The sequence below is a fragment of the Lepisma saccharinum genome, chromosome 15, assembly GCF_977018435.1.
Source record: "Lepisma saccharinum chromosome 15, izLepSacc3.1, whole genome shotgun sequence".
Taxonomy (NCBI): domain Eukaryota; kingdom Metazoa; phylum Arthropoda; class Insecta; order Zygentoma; family Lepismatidae; genus Lepisma; species Lepisma saccharinum.
The window spans coordinates 24,892,713-24,916,716 of record NC_139243.1 but is presented as its reverse complement, the minus strand read 5'-3'; the positions used below and the strand labels follow the sequence as shown (position 1 = coordinate 24,916,716).

At 35.3% G+C, this 24,004-nt stretch overlaps 1 protein-coding gene across 3 annotated transcripts in view; it reads right to left on the bottom strand.

Annotated features, from left to right (window-relative positions):
- Positions 1 to 24,004, bottom strand: part of LOC145999644 (uncharacterized) — a 58,988-nt gene that overhangs the window by 11,754 nt on the left and 23,230 nt on the right. For all 3 annotated transcript variants that reach the window (XM_083136754.1, XM_083136753.1, XM_083136755.1), the window contains 5 exons: positions 17,419 to 17,650; positions 14,055 to 14,274; positions 10,088 to 10,256; positions 5,521 to 5,635; positions 1,121 to 2,617 (listed from right to left, as the gene is read on the bottom strand). In XM_083136754.1, coding sequence (XP_082992880.1) covers positions 1,121 to 2,617; positions 5,521 to 5,635; positions 10,088 to 10,256; positions 14,055 to 14,274; positions 17,419 to 17,650 — 2,233 coding nt within the window. The remainder of the gene's footprint in view (positions 1 to 1,120; positions 2,618 to 5,520; positions 5,636 to 10,087; positions 10,257 to 14,054; positions 14,275 to 17,418; positions 17,651 to 24,004) is intronic.

Genomic DNA, 24,004 nt, shown 5'->3' with positions numbered 1-24,004 from the left:
GCTTTTACCTCAAACAAATTCTTGTCAAGAAAAATTTTCATCCCTGAAGAATGATCCAGATAGGTATGAAAATTCAGAAAACTGATATCCACATGATGCAACTCTCTCAAGACATATTGTGATATTGACAACACACGGAATGAAATATCCACTTTACGATACAATATTGGTAACATTCAGGTGTATTTACATTGTTTCCTGGTTGGGGGTTAAAAAGTTTTACGCAGCAGAACCTTGAATTTACATTTTTAAATAAGCCCTATTGGAACCATACAGATTGCATGTATAACGCAGGAAGTAAAATTGATGTTCCAACATGTTCTTATGCATTTCTTCGGGAAAGAAAATACAAAAATACTTTACATTGAACACCAATGTAAAAATGTACTTTTTTGTGACATATCTCTCTTATCAGATCAACACATATAATGTGTGTATATCTTGATCAAAGTCTTTCTTAAACATTTTACATTAGTGTTCAATATAGTATGGGTCTGGTTACACAGGCAAAGATGTAAATACACAAATGTTTACCAAACATATTCATAATGGATGTACTATCACCCGCACACATGTACATTACAAAAGCACAGTTTCTTCGTCTTCAAATGTGTTCATCCCAGTGCTGTATAATGTTGATACCATGTGGATTGTAAAGTTTATAAGACTATTGTTGTTTAACCAGGATTTGAACCTAGGAGTACATAATGGACCAGGATTCAAATTCTTGTCTAAGCATGATTATCAACCCTTCCTCACTGTGCAAAGTTTGCCGATTTATCCATATTGGCAAAAAAGTAAATACCTTGTGTTCAAAGCATAAATGACATAAATATTTACACTATAAGGTGAAACATAATAATAATATTAATTTTGTGCCTCTCCTGAAATATTTTTAGTGATTGTAAAAACAGAATGACTGTCATTATCATAATAAGCAGTGTGGTTGCTTATGCCAGATCGTAAAGCTCATGTATGGTTTTTTATACTTTACCACCAAGGGACTATGTACAGTGGGCAAATAAAGACATTCAGATAATATGAGTCAGTACTAGCAGCACCGCCTTTAATAAAAGGCTTGCAACCACACTGCATGGTACAAAACTCATTTTCAACTTACTTTTTTTCTTTCTGCCTCTTTTTCTTCTTTGGTTTTTTACTTAGCTTTTCTTTGCTCTTGGTTTTCTTCTGTTTCTTGAGCTTGTGAGACACATTTTCTCTGCTTCCGTCCCTTTTCTGATGTTTGGTATCACTTTCACAAGAGCTACTAGTACTTGTCTCATGGTTATCGGACACTGCCTCAGCCCTACATTCTGAAAGAATGTCACTTTTCTCATGGTTCTTGTTCTCCGCAAAACAACAACTCGTAGCATTCGAACACCGTGTGTCCGAACTATTTATTCTAGGTCCAAACTTTTCACGTACATTTTCTGCAAGATCTGAAGCTTTTTCAAACACGCTGTCACTTTTTCTTTGAGACTTAGTCCCACTATCATTAGAAAGTTCGTCCCCCTCTCCATCACAAGAAGCTTGTCCCTCATTTGTACGTCTTGCACTGTTACATATTGACTGTTGTGCACACGGTTTTAGGTTGCCCACTGGTTTTTGATTTGGACAAAGGCATTTGATCGGAGAGTCTCGGTTTCCAAATAAAAACCTGTCAACACTCGTCGCCCTTTCTTTTGGATTATGTTTCAGTCTGTGACACTCCAGCAACGATTGCTTCCAGTTTATTAAGCTTGACTGCGAAGGTTGCTTAACGACAGCACGGCTGCATCGTGCCCTCTCCTCAACTTCCGTGTCACTCGCATACTTACCTGACTTATCTTGGGAGAGGAGATGAAGGCCTGAGGATTTCGGCCTTCGAACTGGCCCTTCATTCTCGAGAGAATGAGACTTGAGCAATTTACCGGCACGTGATTTCTGTAACTTGGTTGGCGTTACAGTCCACGGGGAGTTTTTTGTTGCCGTTTCCCTATCACGTTCTGCCTTCTCTGTAACCGTCCAACTTGTTGTGGAACTTGCTACACTATTATTACTGCCGTCGCTGTGTATGGAAGGGCTGTTGCAACCAGAGTTAGTTACCTGCCACTTGCCAGTGGCTTTGACTTTCGCCAACGATGATGCTGAATTGACACGGGCCGCATCTGAAAGTTTGTACTCTACGTTTTCTTTGGCAGGCAACAAGGATGAATTTGACTTTGCAACTTCATTCGACTGCTTCTGTCCCACCTCGCGGTGAGGAGCAGAATCAGTTCCAACATGTTCAAAACTCAAATCCATCTTTCCACCTTCGTTTGCATCCTTTACTGTGACATTATCCACGTTCCCACTCGGAGGAAGTTTGTTCGTGGATTCTGTCTCGGTTTTGGTGGTTTCCGTATCGCTGTTTGAATCGCTTGACTCATCCATATATGGGACCAAGCTGGCCTTCGAGCAGCCTGACACTTCGGTGGCGCAGGTACTCTGGTTTCCCAAGTGGGTTGAGGGCCTGACCACAGGAGAAGCACCATTCACCAATTTTGAGCTTTCATGAGAGTTTTGGTAAATTTTTCCATTCTTAATTTGCATCACCAGTCGAGGCTGGGCCTGCTGGATTCCGAATGATACTCGTTCCCTGGAACAGTTAACAGGTCTATTAGGGAATTAGAGTACCAAATTGAAACCTGCCTTTTTTACAACCATACATCGGGTTTAACCCATGTATCTTTCAGGGAGTAACATTAGGATAACCTTGTGATATAGCTTTTAAAATGTTCTTTCTTAATAGATTCTATATTCATTATGAATTTTCACTTATAACAGCACGCTGGTGCCGTCAAATTCACATCTATCCTCTCAGAAAATTAAAAGAACCTGACTGATTAAACAAAACCATCAACTTACCTTTCATCATAGACTATTGGAAAAAGTTATTATACACATATTCAAATAAACAGCATGTTCAAACATGAAAATCTGAAACAAACTAATTTCCATGTAAAACTGCAAACCTCATCAAGATTCTCAAGCAGTTTTACCAACATACAACCAACCAAATTTGATTCATTAAAATCTTGCTTCAAGAAACATAGTACTTGCCATCATGAAACGATAATAATATTATGGCTGTTTTGTGATATTTAACTAAAATATTCACCTTTGACTTTATTTTTGTTTAATATGTAATAGTTTCTTATTAACAAGTAACCAGTTTTTTGAAACAGTGGAAAAGATTTCAATGCTCAAATAAGAACAGTCTACTAATAAAAAAGCTAATGCAACACACTTCAACAAGCATTAAAAATAAACATTACACAATATGCAGAGTTCTCTTACCAAATTTTGCTAACAAATACAAATTCCGACAGAAATGAAATGTTTCTTTAAAACTGTATTTATGCTGATGTTGTCAAAATGCATTTCACGGGTGCTACTATCTCTTAGGAAAATATGCAACACATATTGATGTTTTTGTCAACTTTATAATTTTATTACCTTCCTGCATACTGCTACTAATATACTCAAAATATTAATGAGAAACTAGCACAATTTGTTGGACTATCTGCTGTACAGTGAAACTTGGAATACTGTTTTTACTCATGTATAATGCGTGCGCGTGTATAATGCGCACTCTGGTTTCGGATGGGGAAAAGCAAAAATACAATTATATCTCAATTATAATGCACAGTACAATTCAGGTTCAAGAAATGTATTTCTTAGTTGTAGGTCATAAAGCTGATGCTATGCTGATTAAGAGCAAATGACATCATACGTATTCAATGAGTCACCTTGGACCAAGAGGAGAATATCATCTTGTGCATACAATTAGCCGCCAACACACATCACCATTTACTATCCTTAGCTTCCCAAATTTTTAACTTTTGTAGTAGAAGAAAGCAAGATCAAAATTATGTTGTGAATTTGTAGTCTCAGGAAGTTATTTTCCATTATTTCTTGCCCGACAATACCGCTGATACACATCCCATGTAACGGGAGATGCATGCACGAATTCTGCTAGAACGGCACGGCGTCACAAAGGTTCAGTTACAAAGTGAAAAATCATGGGAAATGGCCATTTCACTTTTACGGTACTTAAAAAAATATATATTATTACTAAAGAAACCCAACCTGGTAATTTGTATTTGCACCTGCAGACATATACGTGTTATACGCAGTGACATAGTGAAAGCATGTGTCGTTTTAATGTTGGCTGTCTGAATTATTCTGTGCACAATACGCACCACAGTTTTTGGGGGCAAAAATTTTGGAATTATACATGAGTAAATATGGTATATATTTTAATGAAGACATGTATAATGCAGGAAAATGCAAAATCGGAAAATTTTCAACACATTATTTTCAAATGACGTATTACATTGTAAACTCAATTCATTTCTGCCTCTAAAACTAATTACTAAATAGAAACTAAGTTACAAAAATGAAGAGATTACTTTGGAAAGAGGAAAATAAAAAGACTAATAGAAATCAATTGTTGAATTTACTATGTACTTCTTCCACTGCTCCTATTGTTTATTGTGCCATACACATAACATACCAATTTATCTCAATGTACGTACAAAAGAAGCAATAGAATGCAATAAAATTAAGGCAAAAAATTGCATTAAGTCAGTTTGGTTTAATATGCGAGGCTACTAATGCCTCAATTCTACTCTTTCCATATACTCTCCTCCATTAATAGATTTCAGCTTTGGCTACAAGAACAGTACAATCAAATACAATTCTACATATACAGCGGAACCTTCTCTAGAAGTTCTAATTTACTTCTCCAAAGCAACATAATTATGAATTAGGGATTGGCTGATAAAATTAAGTATCAATGTAAAATTTACCGATGCCGATAACCGATATAAAATTCCAAATAGTTCTTGAAGAACCTGAATGGTTCATTGATCTCCTTAATAAATGTATGTTACAAGATGACTGCAATGCAAAAAGTAGGAAGTGTAGATTATCTGTTTCTAATATCCATAAGAATTATAACAAAATGACAGAAGATTGCACTAAATACAAGATATTTATAGATATATCAGATAGGTTATTGGTAATTTTACAGAAAAACTTATATGTCTATATCAGCAAATACTGATAGAGTACTGATTAATCTGTTCTATCCCTATTATGAATAAAAATATTTTAAAGTAACATAATAATCACATAAGTTAATCTAAAATATTCTATAGCAAAATCTTGGTAGATTTTTGTTATAAAGGCACAATTTTACATCAATGCTAAAAAAGCATCGACTCAACCTTTTTTTGTGGTATTCGTTGCACTGAAACACTGAAGTATATTCCTTTGATTGTTTCATGCTTCTAGCTTCTATTTTTCGCTATTGTCTACAAAAAGCATTTGGCAGCGGTAAGAAACTCTCTCTTACATTTCTTACAAGCATACTCTTATATATGAAACTTCTTTTAAAGGTTCCGCAGATAACTTATATCTACATTACTAGATCTAGCTAGCTAATTAAATTAACTATTTTTATTTAGCTACGCATTACAGTATGAACTTAATTACCTTTCTCTGATTGGTGGAAGTCCAAGAACAGACCCACCTGGCCTTGGTGTAGATGGCTGAGGTACAGGTATCGATGAAGGCTTTTTATGTATTGTGCCATCACTTGAGGATGAACCTGAAAATACAGACGCTGCAATTACACTTTAAATACTAAAAACAAATGGGTGTACATGTTAAAATACAGTGGTGTTTTCAAATAAGTAACACTTTAAATTAGGGCTGAGATGTTCCTACTTTGAACCACAGCTGATACTCTTCCAGATTCTCACCAATACCGATAACAATGCTTTAACATTGTACAGGGTGTATTCCCAAAATAACAAACGCAAAATTTTTTGACTTTGAGACTTTTTCAGTTTTTCTTAATCTTTATTCATATGACCTCTACTTAGGTGAACTTGGAAATTAGGAATAAAAAATATATTTATTCAATGAAAAATCCCTACCAGAAGGTCAGTTAAGATGAAAACTAAAGCTGTATTTAACAAGAATTAGACTTACGTTACTTAGGCATTTTACAGTATTTACTCATGTATAATGTGCACTCTTTTCCAAAATGTTTGCTCCCAAAAACTGTGGTGTGTATTATGCACGGAATAATTCAGACAGTCAACATGAAACCGTACAGAGTCGTTCCATGATTTTGGGACACTTGCATTGATTTTTCATATTTACGGAAACCTATCATGTTATATATCGTTGTAAAGCTTAAATCCTGCAGTTTCTGAATATGGAGACAGTATTCCATTCAAGATAATGACACTAACGTGAAATGCGGTTGAAATAAGTTCATCACAAAATGAAGGAACGTTCTGATTTCTATGGTGCTTTGGATGAAAGAAAACAATAATTAAAATGTATTACTGGCCAAATAATTATATATGGAGTGTGTAAATTCCTTAATGGAAGAAATCTTGTCCTGAATGTGCCTTGTATAAATTTTACATTAGTCACGGATAGAAAAAAATAAAGAAGGAATGAGCAAAACCACGTATAAAAGTGTGAAGGCCATTTCACATGATTTTTCACTTTGTGATGTAATGTTCTGCGACACCAAGAAAAGCAGTGCAACTCTGGTGGAATTCGAGTGTGCACCTTCCGTCACATGGGATGCATATCAGCAGTATTTGTTGGACGAGAAATAATAGAAAATAACTTCCTGAGCACTGCAAATCCATAATGTAATTTTGATCTCCCTTTCTACTATTACAGAATAAATAAGGTGGTTAAAGAGTAAAAGCTTTGGGATGCTAAACACAGTGGAGGAAGAGAGGGGGAGGTGGCATGGGTTGGAGACTTATTGTTTACACAAGATGGTATTTTCCTCTTGCTTCACATAGCAACAGGTGACTTATTGAATAGGTATGATGTTATTCACTCTTGATCAGAATAGCAACAGCTTTACGACCTACAACTAAGGAAGCCATTTCTTTAAACTGGTTTGTACTGCGCATTATATATGAGATATAATTTTTTGTAACATTTACCCATCAAAAACCAGAGTGCGCATTATACACGCGTAAATACTGTAATCGTTACTTAGGCATTTTAGGCCTAAAAACACCTAACAACTAAAATGCCTAAAATTGCCAAAATAACTACTAAAATGCCAAAATAACACCTAAAAATGGCTAAGTAATGACTAAAATGGGTCGTTTTGAGATGAAAACCGTTTAAAACTTGCGGATGCATCCCGGACTGCATTTGGCAGACTAGTGAGGCTCTGGCATCTTGATTGATTGATTTCGTGTTTTAAGTCCACTTTATGCACAGAAAGGCTAATTGGGACTGGACCTACAGTTCAAAGTGGGATCTGAACCACTATGTGCCTCCACCGGGTCTCGAACCCTTGACTCTGGCATCTTCACTCAGCCAGTATAATCTTATGTGGGGCTCCTGTTGTCATCCCTATATATTTGTGATTGTCCCTTCATCCATCTTATCTTACCACCATTCATTCATCCTCATCTTCGCAATTTGCCAAAGGGGCAGAAAAGTGAAGTAAAATAAACCAAATCAATCAATCGGTGTTTGTGATAGCTAAAATTCTTGACCAAAAGTATAATTTCTTGACCTACTTGTTGATTACTTTTTCTTGAGTGATAGACACCCCTGTTGTAACAATTAAAAGTTTTTAAAATATTCACATTAACATTAGGATTGAAACAATACCAATTTGAACTAATAGCCATAACAATGTCAAATCTCTTACTGGTTCTCACCGATACCGATGCCTGAAAGTTGTAATAAAGTTAACAGGTTTGAAATACTGCTCACTTAGGAGCATATTTCGTTTTTGACGAAAAACGAAATATGAAATAACACTTTCTAATGTTAATTTTTAATGTTTCTGAAAGGTGTGAGGTGCATTTTCCTACCCTGTTTGGCTACAAAATGATTTGAAATGAACTGCAAAATGCAAAATACACTCTTAAACATGACATTTTCTGAAGTTTGACTTATCCTGAGAGTTATTCAATTCACGGAAAATTGATTAATTTGATATAAATCTTTGAGAAGCAAGAATAGACTCCTTTATACAGGTACAAACTTAATACTCTGGTAACTACATAAATGTGCTATTAGAAGGGTTATGTTTATTTTGTAATAAGTGGCTTTTAAATCAAATTTTGGATTATGTTCAAAATTTTAAAACAAAAATGTCTTTTATATGCTGCTTTTCATCCGTTCTTTCACCACTATAACACCAACATTTTGCTTCTTTATTTACCAAAAATATGTGCCTGTACTGATTACTATTAATGTTAAAATACATGTTATGTAACCACAAAATTCACACAAAACTGGTGCAAATTAAAAAGAAATATCACAATTTGCATAGTTTCCAGGATAATGAAGACTCCACGAAAATGTTGTGTAGCATTTTTTGCAGACCCTACGTAAGACAAAAAATATTATCTAATAACATGAGTAAACAAGTTTCCATCGATGAGTCAGATAAGGCTTTTCCTTTACTTGTCATGCAGACGTGCACTGGCTAGTGATCCACAGATCCATTCAGACTGCTCCGTTGGTCAGCACACACAATCCTCTTGTCCTCCATGTGCCCAAGGGATCCTTTACTTTGCACTGGGGTCACAATTCAGTAATCATTTCTCACACAAATACATAATAATTCTGTATAATTTGTGAAAAACTCATTTTATTTGCCTATCGATTTCGGTGACATCACCACTACTCACACATGGCTGTTAACTGATATTTTAACATTTTCATAACAGACCAAGTATAGCAAAACTCAGGAGTAGAAAAATACAGGTCTGGTCACAATGACACCCGGATTTTCATATTCAGTTCGAAAATACGGGTACAGTATGTATTTTTTAATGTACATGTGTTTTCTGCATCACATGTACCATTAAATCAGAATAATAACCAAGCCATTATAAATTTGTGCACTGTTGCTAGATGAATTTTAATATCTGTGACAATATGGTAGAGTAGGCCATATATTACAATGTATAGTATAGTTATTCATGCTGTTTACCTTTATTTCAATTTTGTATTAATTGATAAATGTTTTAAGATTGTATTTCAAAATGTGTGGCTCTATGTTAGTTGGATTCATGACTTTCTTATACCGTATTTGCAAAATTAAAAAAAAAAAAAGCTAGGTCCTGGGAAAATGAGCCGACACCTAAATTATTTTAAATTTTTTCTCCTGGCAAAACACATGGTTAAATTTATATTCTTGATTTCAATCTGGTTCAGTGCATGCCACTTGGGTTTACAGTATCTTGAAATTCTTTTGTTGCTATGAAAAGATTCTTTCGTGCTATCGACCTCATGAGTTCTGGAAATGTGTCAGAGCCCACCCTGTTGATCATTCGTAGAGGCACATATTTTTGGTAAATGAAAAAGCAAAATTTTGGTACAAAAACAGTCACAATTTCAGGTTCAAAAGCTGTAAATAAAATAAAATTTCACTGTTATAGCAGTACATAAAAAGACATTTTGGATTTAAAATTGTGAATATAATCCTAAATTTGATTTAAAAACTACACTTACTACACAAAATAAACACATTTCTTCTAATAACACATTTATGTCGTTACCAGAATATTAAGTTTATTCCTGTATAAAGAGGTCCATTTTTGTTTGTCAAATATTTACAGCAGAATTAATCCATTTTCCATGAATTGCATAACTCACAGGATAATCCTGACTTCAGAAAGTGTCAAGTCGGTAAATAAACACAAAATTTCGTATTTACGTCTATTTTGCAGTACATTTCGCATTATTTCGTGACAAAACAGGGTAGGAAAATGCACCTCACACCTTTCAGAATCCTTAAAAATTAACATTAGAATGTGTTATTTCACATTTCGTGTTTTCGTCAAAAACAAAATATGTCGTCAAAAACTAAAGATGCATGCCTCTAATCATTCGTCACCGTAAAACTTCAAGACTTACTCTGTTGTTGTTAGTTTGTAATTTTGTTTGAAATGGGTTGCCAAATTTGGTGGGCCTGCACCTGGTGTGTTTAGCAATGCCACTGATCATACACTTATGCTTTATTAATACACACTATGCTCAAATTACTCACCATTCACTAACGAAGCTGAGGTAATTGTGGCAGGTTTTTGAGACAAGTTCTTCGAACTGGATGGGTAAGAGGCACTGTAACTACCAGACCTTAAATCATTTCTCTCCATTTCATAAATAATAATGTAAGCATTGGTATTTAAGGCAACACTAAGTGGGATGGGACGGACCTAGAAATGAAAAAAATAATGTCAGTTAAGCTTTTCTTTTTAACAATGAAAATTTACACCACAAAAGTACTACACAGGAGGATACAGAAAAGATGCAACATAAATAATTATGTGTTGGTTTTTTATGAAAAATGATTACATTTTGCGTAACATATAAGGTATTTTAAAAGTTATAGATAGGGCCACATATTTATGTAGATTAAAAGATAAGATTTTGGTACAAAAAATGGGCATTTCAGAATCAAAAGCAGTACATAAAAATGGCATGTCAGTGTTAAAATGCAGAATGTAACCCCATATTTAATGTTAAATCTACACTTATTACACAAATTAAACATTTCACTCCTAGTAGTTATTCTTGTGTGAATGAGTCCATTTTTGCTTCTCAAATACACACAGCAGAATTGATCAATTTTCCTTGAAACATAACTTACAGAATAATTCAGAAAGAAAGTGTTTAAAATTTTATTTCGTATCTTTCAGTTCATCTGCACCATTTTGTGACAGAACATGGTAGGAAAATGTACCTCGTACATTTTAACACTAGAACAGCGGGAGGGGTCATTTTGACCCCTACCTTCAACATTTCCTTAATAACTATCCTGTTTTCTTATTTTTTCCTCAATTTTTTTTTGTGACTTCATAATTCTTTGTCCTTTTTAAGATAGTGTATTGAAATCTAGAAAATACAATTTCTTTCTGTAAAATTTCGTGTTATAGCCCTAGAACAGCGGGAGGGGTCAATTTGACCCCTGTAAAGTTTAATTTATGTGGGCTGCAATATCAGCATTAGGTTGCGGTTCCTGTGTCATCCTGCATTTAGCATGTTCCCACTTGTCACAGTTTTGTCGTCATGTAGGTAGTGTTCTTGGACTGGGAGGGACATCTCCAAACTTGCCGCATCAAGTAGCAGTTTACCATGGTGAAATGTTGCATATTCTGTAGTGTTCAGTTGTTGATTATTATAATTTTTATTTGTAATCAAAATGTATCTCAAACCACCTAAACACTTTGATTATAATACTTAAAGCAAAGAAAATAATATAAATTAGGGATGGGACCGATTAATCGGTACTCTATCGGTATCGACCGATATAGACATATCGGTTTATCGGTAAAATTACCGATTATTTTACCGATCTGATATATCGATAAATATCTGATAATTTAGTGCAAAATTCTGCCATTTTGTTGTAATTTTTATGAATTATCTCTAAAAAGGTAAATGTCTAAATATGCAATTTCGTTTTCACTAGTTACCTTGAAACACACATTTATTAAAGTCAATGAATCTTTCAGGTTCTTCCAAGGACCATTTCTAATTTTATATCGGATCGGTAGAATATCGGTTATCGGTATTGGCAAATTTTATATCGGTACTTTCAGTATCTGCCTAAATTTCATATCGGCCCATCCCTAATATAAATTAAAAATATCTTCCCATTCTAAAATAATTAGAATTTTTAAATGCATTTCCTATGAGGGGTCAAATTGACCCATTCCTGCTATTCTAGAGGGATAATAGATCCTTCACCGCTCTAGTGTTAAGAAACATGAAAAGCGAATACTACAGTGTGCCATTTCAAATTTTGTGTTTCCGTCAAAAACAAAATATGCATGCCTCTACTAATTGAGTTTCTGCTGCATTCAAATTCTTCTCAATGTCACATATATCTTCATAAAAACTGACATATACCAATTGATCTAAAGCCGAAGGCTTAGTTGTAATGGCATCTGACACAGAGGCCTCAATCTCGTATCATATTTCTGATCACACAACCACCAAAAAAACTACCATTAAGGATCGGACAGAAAGATCAATACACTAACAGATCAGTCGATGTAGATATATTGTTAAAATTGCCTCTAAATTTTAACCATCTAATCTTCCTCTAACTAGCTCTTAATTTGCATCACAAGGTAAAAGTCAAAAGTTCTCAATGGATTCAGTTTTGAACTCAGGATCATGCTGAAGAAACCTGCCTCAATCATGTGCCGAGGTCCTGGCTGAACAAAACCTGAGCAACACAGGACTGGCTCTTTTTTCCTCCTTCGTCGAGCACCCTTTCAGCAATTAACAATTTTCAGTGTTACATGCTCAAAATAAACTTAAAAGCCCCTACTTAGCATATTACATTGCTATACAGGGTGTGTCAAAATAACAAATCCAAAATTCTTGACTTTTCTTGACCCTTCTTTCCTTTCTCTTAATATTTATTTAATAGTCCCCTACTTATATATACACCTGCCACAAAATGACTTCGAACCTCATAACAAACGCACAAAAAATACAAAAAATTCACGTGAAAAGCTATTATTAAGCTATTAGATACAGCAATTAACTAACCATTTTGCTCTGACAACGACATGTTCGTCCCCGCTTATGATACCCTTGGAACCAAGGTGCGTCCAATAACTGTCTGGTGCCCCTCGAGGTGTTACCATGGTGCTTTCCCTCTGGATCAAATTTCATACATGCGGGTGCATCATGTACATTGGTCTCTGACTATTGACACGGGGTGATTGACTGATATATCAATGTTCTTAAGGAACATTTAGTGGATATGCTTCGGATCAGAAATACAGTAGAAAAATATCCAACACAAAGTGCACCACACGAAAACATGAACAATTTATCACACCCACTACAGAAGAAAGTCACCCTTCCTGTGTCAACTAACAATATGAAATGAAATTAACTCGCTTATCAGCAGTAATACACTGTTGCCAGATACGTTCATGCAGAAACAATCCCCCTGTTCGAAACAAAACAACACTAGATGCAAGGCTACAAACTGATAAGACTGATTACTATGGCAGATTTCCCATGAGGTCCGAAGTCATTTTGCGGAGAGTAGGGGACTATTAAGAAAATAGATATTTTTGATCAATGAAAAACCCCTACCTCAAGGCCAGTTAAGATGAAAACTGAAGCTGTACTTTTAACAAGAGATTTAGACTTGCTGTAATTATTAATGCATGTAAAAAGTTAATGCTTCATCCTGGATGGGAATGGCCACATTACTTTAATAATATTTTTACTAGGGATGGGACCGATTAATCGATACTCTATCGGTATCGGCCGATATAGGCATATCGTTGTATCGGTTTATCGGTAAAACTACCGATTATTTTACCGATCCGATATATCGATAAATATCTTATAATTTAGTGCAAAATTCTGCCATTTTGTTGTAATTTTTATGGATAATCTCCATGCCCTACTTTCTGAAAAAGTAAATGTCTAAATATTCAACCTCTTTTGCATTGCAATCAGCTCGAAACACACATTTATTACGGAAATCAATGAAAATTTCAGGGTCTTCAAGGACCATTTCTAATTTTATATCGGATCGGTAGAATATCGGTTATAGGTATCGGTCAAAATTTCATATCGGCCCATCCCTATTTTTTACAAAGCATAAAAGAATGTAAGTTTAAAGAAACAAAGTGAAGAAATCTTAATCAAAACTTAATACAATTTTAGATTTCCAAATATTCAATTTTATCAAATCCCAGAACATGTATATAACAATGCAAATTCACTATACTGTAAAAAAAAAAAAAAGCAATAAATCTTGACCTCAAGAGGAGATATAATGAAGTATATAAAATATATAACTGTTAATACCTGCCCTATAATTTTTTGACTGGTAAGACACACTGCTATATAGGTGTGTGCATGAAATGCTTAGTATTTCAAGATCGTTCACAAGCTCCAACTAAAGGTTATATGTGCAAAGCACAAAAATATAAAATCCATATTTCATGGTAGTTACAAAGAAGCTCTTTACTTACCATACCATCATCAAATTGATAGAACTGTCCACCCGACGTTTCAGCAACTGCAGTGTAGTGCCCACAATTCGGTGAAGGACCCATATGCGTCACCATAGCAACTAATTTGTACTGTAAAGGTTCATATGTAGCCACTGAACGTTGGCATAAATACCGACTAAGGTCCAATCTTTGTCTAAATGGAACGTGCTTTGCAATTTTACCTCCCATCACACTAAACCTACGGAAGAAAACAAAAATTATGGACTAAACACAGTGTGTGTATTTACAAAACACATTGTAACAAATCTGCCTTATTTCTATTTGTCTTACGTTGCTCTATTTAGGTTTAATTAATTGATTAATTTGGTTTATTTTACTTCACTTTCTGGCTAACTGAGAGGATGAGTGATATGATTGCACTTGCAAAGAAACACCTATGCACAGGCCAGAATTTGAACTTGGGACCCCTGTCTTACTCTTTAGGCTACTCATGACGATGGGTGATCTAGATGATTTTTTTAAGGGGGTACTTAATGTGATGTAAGGGGGGAATTTTTCCAGCCTTATACCTGCATAAAAACAACTCTTGGGCTTCACTTGTCTCTAATAAATGCCTTGGGGGGGTTCTATACCAACCATATTTTTGTAATGGGTGGGGATAAAGGGTGTAAGTCCTAAAAAGTGATTTACAAAAGGAAAAACATGAGGTTAGAGATGAGTTTAAATATACAAGGTGTGTTCAAAAAAAGACCGGATTGAGTGCACTACGTGCAAACTATTTGATAGAATCAAATGAACACAGTTGCACCATCTAGAGGCATCTTTGTGAAGTACATTGCAACAAGGCCCGGAGCTCAGTGCAAGCTGTTCGCACGCGCAAGCAACACGTGTCAAGAGTCTGCAGCGGTCAGTGGGACATTTTGTGGCTGTGTGAAAAATTAAAGATTTGCACGAGCAATGTGTGTGCGTTAAATTTTGTTTCAAGCTCGGTAAAAGTGCCACAGAGACGTTCACAATGCTTCGGGAAGACTTAGGTGATGAAGCAATGAGCCGATCACAGTGTTGTGACTGGTACACTTGGTTCAAAACTGGGAGAACTTCGACGGATGAAGATCTTCGAAGTGGGCGACCGTCCACGTCAACAGACGACGTTCACATCAACCTAGTGTGTGAATTGGTGTGGGCAAATCGTCGATTAACAGTGAGGGAGCTAGCAGAAGAGACTAACATTAGTGTGGGATCGTGTCACGCCATTTTGACGGACAAATTGGGAATGCACCGCGTACTGTCAGGACAACATGCAGGTTCACACCACTCTACTTGTGACTGAATGTTTGTCCAAAAACAGGACGACTGTGATTCCTCAGCCTCCATACTCCCCAGATTTGGCTCCGGCAGACTTTTTCCTCTTTCCAAAATTGAAATCGACATTGAAAGGTCGTCGGTTTGACACAATTGATGACATAAAAAAAAAAGTACGAGGGACCTAAAGAGCATTCCGGAAGAAACGTTCCAGGAGGCGTTTCAAAGCTGGAAGAAACGTTGGGAGTGGTATGTGGCCAGCTAAGGACAGTACTTTGAAGGGGACAAACATGAATAAGATGTACATGTTCAGGTAAAGTTGCTATTCCAACAATCCGGTCTTTTTTTGAACACACCTTGTATATCCTTTTTACCAGTTATGCTGGCCACTTCAATGACCCAGAGAATGGACAAAACTCACTTAGGTAAAAATTACACTTATAATCCATGCAGGACAGATTTAATTCAGTACAGTGCTGTTCTGTTCTGCTGTGAGGGAATAACATGATATTTAAGCTAATTTCTATATTCTTGTAATATTCTCCAATTTTTCACACTTTATTCCCATCTCACATGTAGGAATAATTGCTTGTGTACCCATGTCAAATCTACAACACAGATCTCCAAACACTCCGAGCCTTGGAGCTACTTCCCAGATTTGTCAACACATGGTGAGCTATCAAGGGTCAATTGGAATTTTTAAGAATTTTTCTCGGTTCGTAAAATATTTAAAATGTATTGAAATTTTTCTTTTTACAAACAAATGAAACAATCAAAACTATTTATTTTCCGTTAAACTTGCATTTGCAAGGTTTTGAACTTCAAGAAAGAAAAAAAAATCTATATTCTACTTATTAGTTTCCGAGATATCGACAGATCATTTTAGATTCATTGTTATCTCTTACAGCCAGACAGACCGGCTCATCATAGAATTAATGTATGGTGCAGTGATGGGAGTATTTGGTACTTCGTCATGTAAACAAAATGCATCTCTGCCAGTTACAGAGTTGGTTGCTACTAGCGGACAGACATGAACAGCATATAAGGATAATTTTTTCAACCTTACCCAAAAATGTCTTGTTTTTAATTGGTTCGCGAGTAATCGTCACACATGAGAATGATATTGTTAGTTTTGCTTCTTGAAATATGGGTCCGGCTATTCACTGCCAGTGGTGCAAGTGGTACGAGCATGAAGACGGAATGTTCCAAAATTTTCCCAAGATCCCTGTCAGCCCAATGAGCTACTGAAAATGTCTCCGCAAGCTACCTGTAGCTCGCAATCGACAGTTTTGCAATCACTGATTTACGAGAAGACTTGGAACATTAATTTTACAGCTCATATATTTGGAATGCTGGAAATGCAATTGAAGATTTGGAATTTATAGTACAAAACACTAACCTACCTATCTTTTTGAACAATTATTTTTTTCTCTTTTTCTTTCAATCTGGGCACATTTGGTACTGTGTCTTGACACGACCAATGTTGCCACTACAGCTCCTAATGTAAAAAAACACATTATTTATGAATATGTCATAATTAACTACATAAATCATCTTTAACGCATAAAAATTTAATGTTCCTATATTAATTCAATAAATACTCACAGGGACCATCCATGCACATTGAAAAATTTTGCAAGCAACTCGACAGCTCTTTTACCCATGTTTGTTCTTACTTTGCACAATTTTTATTTAACACCTTAGTAACTTTTTCTGCATACTAAATGTTCATGTAGTTCATGATTTTATTGTTTAATGTTTTAAAAATATTCACACAGACAAAGTTAATACCCAGTGTAAGTTTCATGTGTATCACTTTTTGTACAAAAGTTAAGTACTGTATGTTCAAAGTCTCGACTGTATGGCTTTTTGGACACCCTGTATATTGTAATCTTAAAAACCAAAATCAAAATTGGTTCAAAAATTTTCATGCAACATTGGATCAAGTCACATTACCAGTCCATGCATTAACTTAAGATTTCAATTCTGGTTACCTGGCTTTCTAGCATGCTATGCTCTGGTACGAAAAATTATTGCCTTAAAATATATGTCCAGATAAATATTCACATTAAAAAAATACCTTTTGAGCTGAATGCAAAGCACATGAGGTGGTCTTTCAATAGAAAACTTTTTTGTTGCTGAAACTTTGCGCTGACACCTTTCACAGCGGTATGCGTCATCACCCTCTAACCGCTCCCGACAAAAGTAAGCTGACATTGCTTCGTCCAGTGTGGAGACACGTCTAATATCGAGAAGGAGATCCTGGAAATGCTGGAATGTAGTTGATACAGATCTGCACTGCAAGCACATCACTGGAAGAGATGAAAAATTGCAAGAGAATGGAGAAAGACACAAGTGCGCATAAAATAAATTCACATTTACAGAGAAACATTAGGGTGGAGGTGATACTGATAACAATGATGTCAACCCTAACAATTCCCACTGAAACTATTAAAAGTCGTTCAGGAAATGGATTAATATTACGGCTGAGCCGAAACCATTTTCAACCAATACCGATATGGATGTTTCAAAATTGTAAGGTTACGAATTTTTCAAAAATGTGAGTAATATTAGTGTGTATTGCACTAATTATATGCATCAATTTACCAAGATGTTTGTTTTAAAATATTCAAGAATTATATCAGAATATTAAATTATGTGTTATCACAAAATTTAGTTTCTTCACATAAAACTGGTATAAAATAAAAAGAAACAAATTCTTGCATAATTTCCAGGATATTTGAACGCAGTGAATATGTCACCGAGCCTGTGAGACCAAAATGCCAGGAAAGTGTCAGCTGATACCAGTAGAGGTACATATTTTTGGTAAATAAAAAAGCAAAATTTCGGTACAAAAACAGAGTCAATTTCGGGTTCAAAAGCAGTAAATAAAATGAAATTTCGCTGTTATAGCGGTGAAAAAAAGGACATAAAATGACATTTTGGTTTTAAAAATGTAAATATAATCCGAAATTTGATTTAAAAGCTGCACTATTAAACAAAATAAACATATCCCTTGTAATAGCACATTAAGTTTATTCCTGTATAACTGGGTCAATTTTTGCTTTTCAAATGTTTGCAGCAAAATTAATCAATTTTCCGTGAATTGCATAACTCTCAGGATAATTCTGACTTCAGAAAGACTCGGATCGGTATATAAACGGTAAATTTCATGTTTAAGAGTCAATTTCGCATTTTGCAGTTCATTTCGCATCATTTTGTGACAACATAGGGTAGGAAAATGCACCTCACACCTTTCAGAAACACGAAAAATTAGCATTACAAGGTGTTATTTCACATTTCATGTTTTCGTCAAAAACGAAATATGCATGCCTCTAGACATCGGTAATTAAATTCCAATTGATACATTGGCATTGGTATCGGCTTAGCCCTAATTATATCAACATGTAAGAATCCCATTTTAATTATACCATGTTCATTTACTAGTTTTGCTTTATCTATTCAGAGAAAGACACAAGAATATTAAAATTGAGAATGACACAGATTCATCAGTACTATTGCTTATCAGTAAACCAATTTTTACTTTAAAATATTCAAAGAATTACTCAAAATATTAAAATAGCTGAAAAAAAGTTTCTTCACATCAAATTTGGTGCAAAATAAATGAAAAATTTGAATTTCACCTAATATCCAGGATAATTAGACTCTGCAAAAGTGTTGCATGGATTTTTTTCCAACTCCCAAGAACTTTTGCAAACTCTGGACAAATAATGATGAACCGATACCTAGAGGCATGCATATTTTGTTTTTGACGAAAACACTAAATGTGAAATAACACATTCTAATGTTAATTTTTCATGTTTCTGAAAGGTGTGAGGTGCATTTTCCCACCCTGTTTTGTCACGAAATAATGCGAAATGAACTGCAAAATGCGAAATAGACTCAAACATGAAATTTAGTGTTTATTTACCAATGCGACACTTTCTGAGGTCAGAATTATCCTGCAAGTTATGCAATTCACGGAACATTCATGAATTCTGCTCTAAATATTTGAGAAGCAAAAATAGACCCCTATATACTTAGTATTCTGGTAAAAACATAAATGTGCTATTAGAAGGGATATGTTTATTTTGTGTAGTAAGTGCAGTTTTTAAATCAAATTTGGGATTATAGTCTCAATTTTAAAACCAAAATGGCATTTTATATACTGCTTTTTCACCGCTATAACAGCGAAATTGTATTTTATTTATCGCTTTTGAACCCGAAATTGACTTGGTTTTTGTACCAAAATGTTGCTTTTTTATTTACCAAAAATATAGATAAGGCAGATATTGGCCGATTCCCGATACATTAGCATCAGCTCATGCCTATACACAAAAAAGGAAGGTCAAGCACCACACAAAATGAAAATATCTTGCACATGTTTACGGGAGTGGAATTGATGGAAATAAAAAAACTTTTTGCACTTATAAGCCCCTTATTGTAGCTAAAATCGACATGTCTCGCAGAGGATGAAAATCTTCTTACCTAGATTAAAAGCTGAGGCTGTAAAGAGGCGCTCAGCAGATATATGGACAACACACAGCCCTACAGACTGTAGGTCCAGGTGACGGAGTCTCGTTGTCCTGCAACATTGCAGAAATGTTCATTGGAGAAGAACGGGTGGTACCGTATTGCAGTTCTGAGTGCTATGTTGAGTTTGGGGGACAAGGTAGCATGATAATTGATATGTAGGATGTTTCACAGCATTTCCGAAATGATGTGTTTGTAAGACAGGAGTAGACTATGGATAATGGCTACTCTGAAACAGTCGAAGATAGTGTGGTGAAATGGATTTTTTGGGTAGATGAGGAATGATTGTTGATTCTGGGGTTCAAGTGTCTTTGGGGTCGAAGGTGAAATTACCCATGGCACTGTGAATATGAAGGTGGAACAAGAGATGAAAATCAGACAAATCTTGCACTTCAGTTTGTTGCATTTATAAGCTGGAGAGTGTGGGCATATGGATTCGGGCCAAGCCCCTTATATTTCTTTTTCCATAATGGCTGTATCTACCTGGCACAACTGTTGGGACCCTGTCACTGTGGATGCACATGCAGCTCAACTCCTGCTACTCAACTCTCCCAACTCATCTTCCCTATGTTACTTTTCCTGAACTCTTGTTTCGAAATGACAGCACTGCAGAAAGTATGTGTGCAGTTCGATGCATACTTCGTAACCGAGAGCATGGCAGTGTGAAGGGGTTTTTAATGTGTTTCGTGTGTAAAGGTTTTTTTATGGACTATTTTAGATTTGGGGTTTTAAAAATTAGGATTAGAACATAAAGGTTTTACATGTATGGGGTCAGTTGATATTGAGTCAACTTTTCATCCTTTTTAACCTGTTTTACACGCCACCTCAATCCTTGCCTTAATTGGCGCGGCATATTTAAAATTATGAATCCCAAATATCATATGGTAATTCAAAGTCATCATTGTTTTCACAAAGTCTTTTGATGTTTTCTGTTACATTAAATTTTAAAGATGGTGGCTTACTCCATTTGTGAAAAAGAAAACTCCATACTGGATCTATGTTACCATTTTCAATATTTAATTTATTCCATTGTTCTTCTGCAATGAACGAAGCTTCCCAGACATTCACCTCTATGTTTCCCGTCAATCTTTTTAAAACCCTTCTCTTTTTAATCAAATGCTTCTCTTCGATGATGTGAGCTGACAAACCTGTTCTTGGGTTTAGATTTATAATGTCCAAATCCTGTTCGTGCCATCTTATTGCCATTTTCCTTGCTGTTTGTCCCACATAATCCTTTGAACATGAACAACTTATATTATATATTCCTGTGGTTTCCACATCTGGTAGAGAGTTTCTCATTTTGAATTCATTAAATGTACATTCCAAACTTCTTGGTGATCTAAAAACAACTTTGAAATTAAATCTTCTAAAAATTTTGGCAATTTTGTGAGAATCCCTTGTGGAATGGAATGCACACAAATTTATTTTTAACAGATTTTTCATCTTTGTCTGCATTTCTCTTTTCCTTTAGCTTTCTTGCGACTTGTTTTTTGATTTGGTTTATTCTGTTAGTGTAAAAGCTATTTTCTTTTGCTATATTAAAAAGCCTTTCTTCTTCATATTTGATATCCTTATTATTAGAACACAGTCTTTGTCAGGGTAGCTACGATTTTTTGATTATGAAATTCCCAGACTTTTCCAGGTTTTCCAGACCAGAAATAAAATTTTTCCAGACATGTTTGTCGTCATGATTTTTGCTTTTGAACCTCATGTTTTTCAATTAAATATGCAGGCACGTTAATTATTATGAATATGAATATACACAGTTATTAGCTGAAAATTTACCAAGTGATTAAAATAATGCTATTCAATGAAAAAATAAATAACTATTGTACTTCCCCATTTTCACTAAGTCATTACAATTAAGGTGGTGTAAAAAATCAATAAAAAAATGTGGCATATATCAAAGCTTTACAATGTAACCTGTATACGTACAACCTCAATTAGTCCATATCAATACAAATGAGAAACAACAGAAAATTACGTCATGTACCTTTAGAAAATATGCAATAAGTTGAATGATTATATTTTTTAATTTATTGAAAATAGTACATATTACGGAAATTCAGAACTTGAATGGGGCCAGTGACCAACCATACACCTAAAAAAAAATATATACGCGGGCCATACTTTGGAATCAAATATCTCCATTATTTGAGTTTTCCACATGCTGGAACCAAATTTATATTACGAAAAACATCGAAATCTGTCTTTTAAAAAGTAACAGTTCCGAATGTTTTATGATTTTTTTTCAAATTTTCCTAGCAGGAAGACTAATTATCATAGAATTTTGGCAATCATTGTGAAACAAAATTTGAACCTTCCTTAAAATAATGAGCACTATTTGAATTCGAAAAAAGTTATTTATGTTGAAAAAAACTTCAAAATGACCCTACTCAATCATACACGCTTCCCACGGACAAGGTATTCTCCGGTTGACAAGCAACACTAAGTATCGTAAACTAGTGGGAATGAATGTAGAAATAAATCGGAACCTTAGCAGAGTGCATTCAGGGTCTTTATTTTAATTCTAAGACAACCAAACCTGACATTCCTAACCTAACCACAAAAGCATATATTGACAAAATCTTAAGTAATTGCTAAAACTCTGCAGTATGTGTTAACAGACATAAATCAAAATCGAACCATGTAAAAGTTGCATTTGTAGCATGATGAAATCGTAATAAAACAAAAGGAACTTGGGGGGCTCATTTTCACCACTTTTCAGCATAATTTCATTCTACACGCAAACAATACGTAAAATTACTATCGGCATCAAACCAACGTTCCTAACCCAACAACAATGTGTGACCAGCGTACGTTTAATTCCTCTATTTCGCACCAGTATTTAAAAAATAAATTCGTTCTACATGCACAAAACACGTGCATATTCTAATAATGACGTCACTGATACTGCATAAAATCACTAATTTCTTGGGTGTAACACATCTCTGCAATGTAAAAACTACGACAACGAGCAAATGAACTAGTTGATCAGGTTGCTTCTGAACGGGTTGCAAACGAAGGACTCAAATTCACAGAACGGGATCACGGGGGGAACGAAATAGTGAGTCCCTTTGTTTTTACTCGTCATCCGCACCCATCCAGTGTGACGTCAACCACGGCCAGTTACGTGAAATTCTGCTCTTCAAGCTTTATTGCAGATCCAAAACCAATGAACTGTCCGAACACCAACCTGCTCCAATTCACGTATCAAAAGAGAACGGGTTCCGAACGGGTGTGTTCTTGAAGAAAGGAAATTTCCTCACCACACACAAAGCTAAAGCAACATTTTTTCCACAAGAAATTCGGAGGATGGCTGGTGCGTAGGTTTCGTCTTGAGTAGCTTGTTCTCTAAGGAAATATCTCTCACCTCTCCAAATTCCAGTCTTGAACACGTTCACAAGAATGAGTTGCACAATGAACGGATCCAAGAACCTAGATCCGAGAGTGAATAAATATAGAATCGAAATGCGAAGGAACCATAATTTTGTACGTAACAGACTAGAAGTCATAATGACGAGAGGAACAAGTTTCTGAACTGAATCTTTTTGGGGGACTGGAATCATAAGAACCGAACTCGGAAGTGGAAATGAACCGTTCGTTCATTTTGCAACTGGTTCTCCTCCAACTCCAAAATGCACGTAAATTCCAGAAAATATGCCAAATTCCCTGACCAACAAAATTCCCTGACTTTTCCCTGTTTTCCAGGTTTTCCAGTCGCGTAGCAAGCCTGCTTTGTGCTCACAGGAAAAAAATTAAAAATATATTATCCATTGTTGTACGTGAATGTTCTGAATTGACATGGATGTATTTTTCCCCTGCTAATTTTTTTCCTATGGACTGATGTTTGAATTGTTGTGTCAGTTGTCTTAATTTGCAGATCAAGGAAAGAAATTACGTTGTTATTCACGGGTTCGCAAGTGAATTTTATGCGACGATGTGATTCATTTAACAATTTAAATACATCCATGATAATAATAACCGTAAACTACAGGAAAATAATTCTACAACAATGACTGGGGATTCGATGTGCTGACCACAAGTTACCCCGTAATGGGTTGGATGATCTCCCATCTTGGGTGTGAGTAGGATCAGGTAGGAGGGAGGCCGGCAGTCGGTAGGTAGGCTCA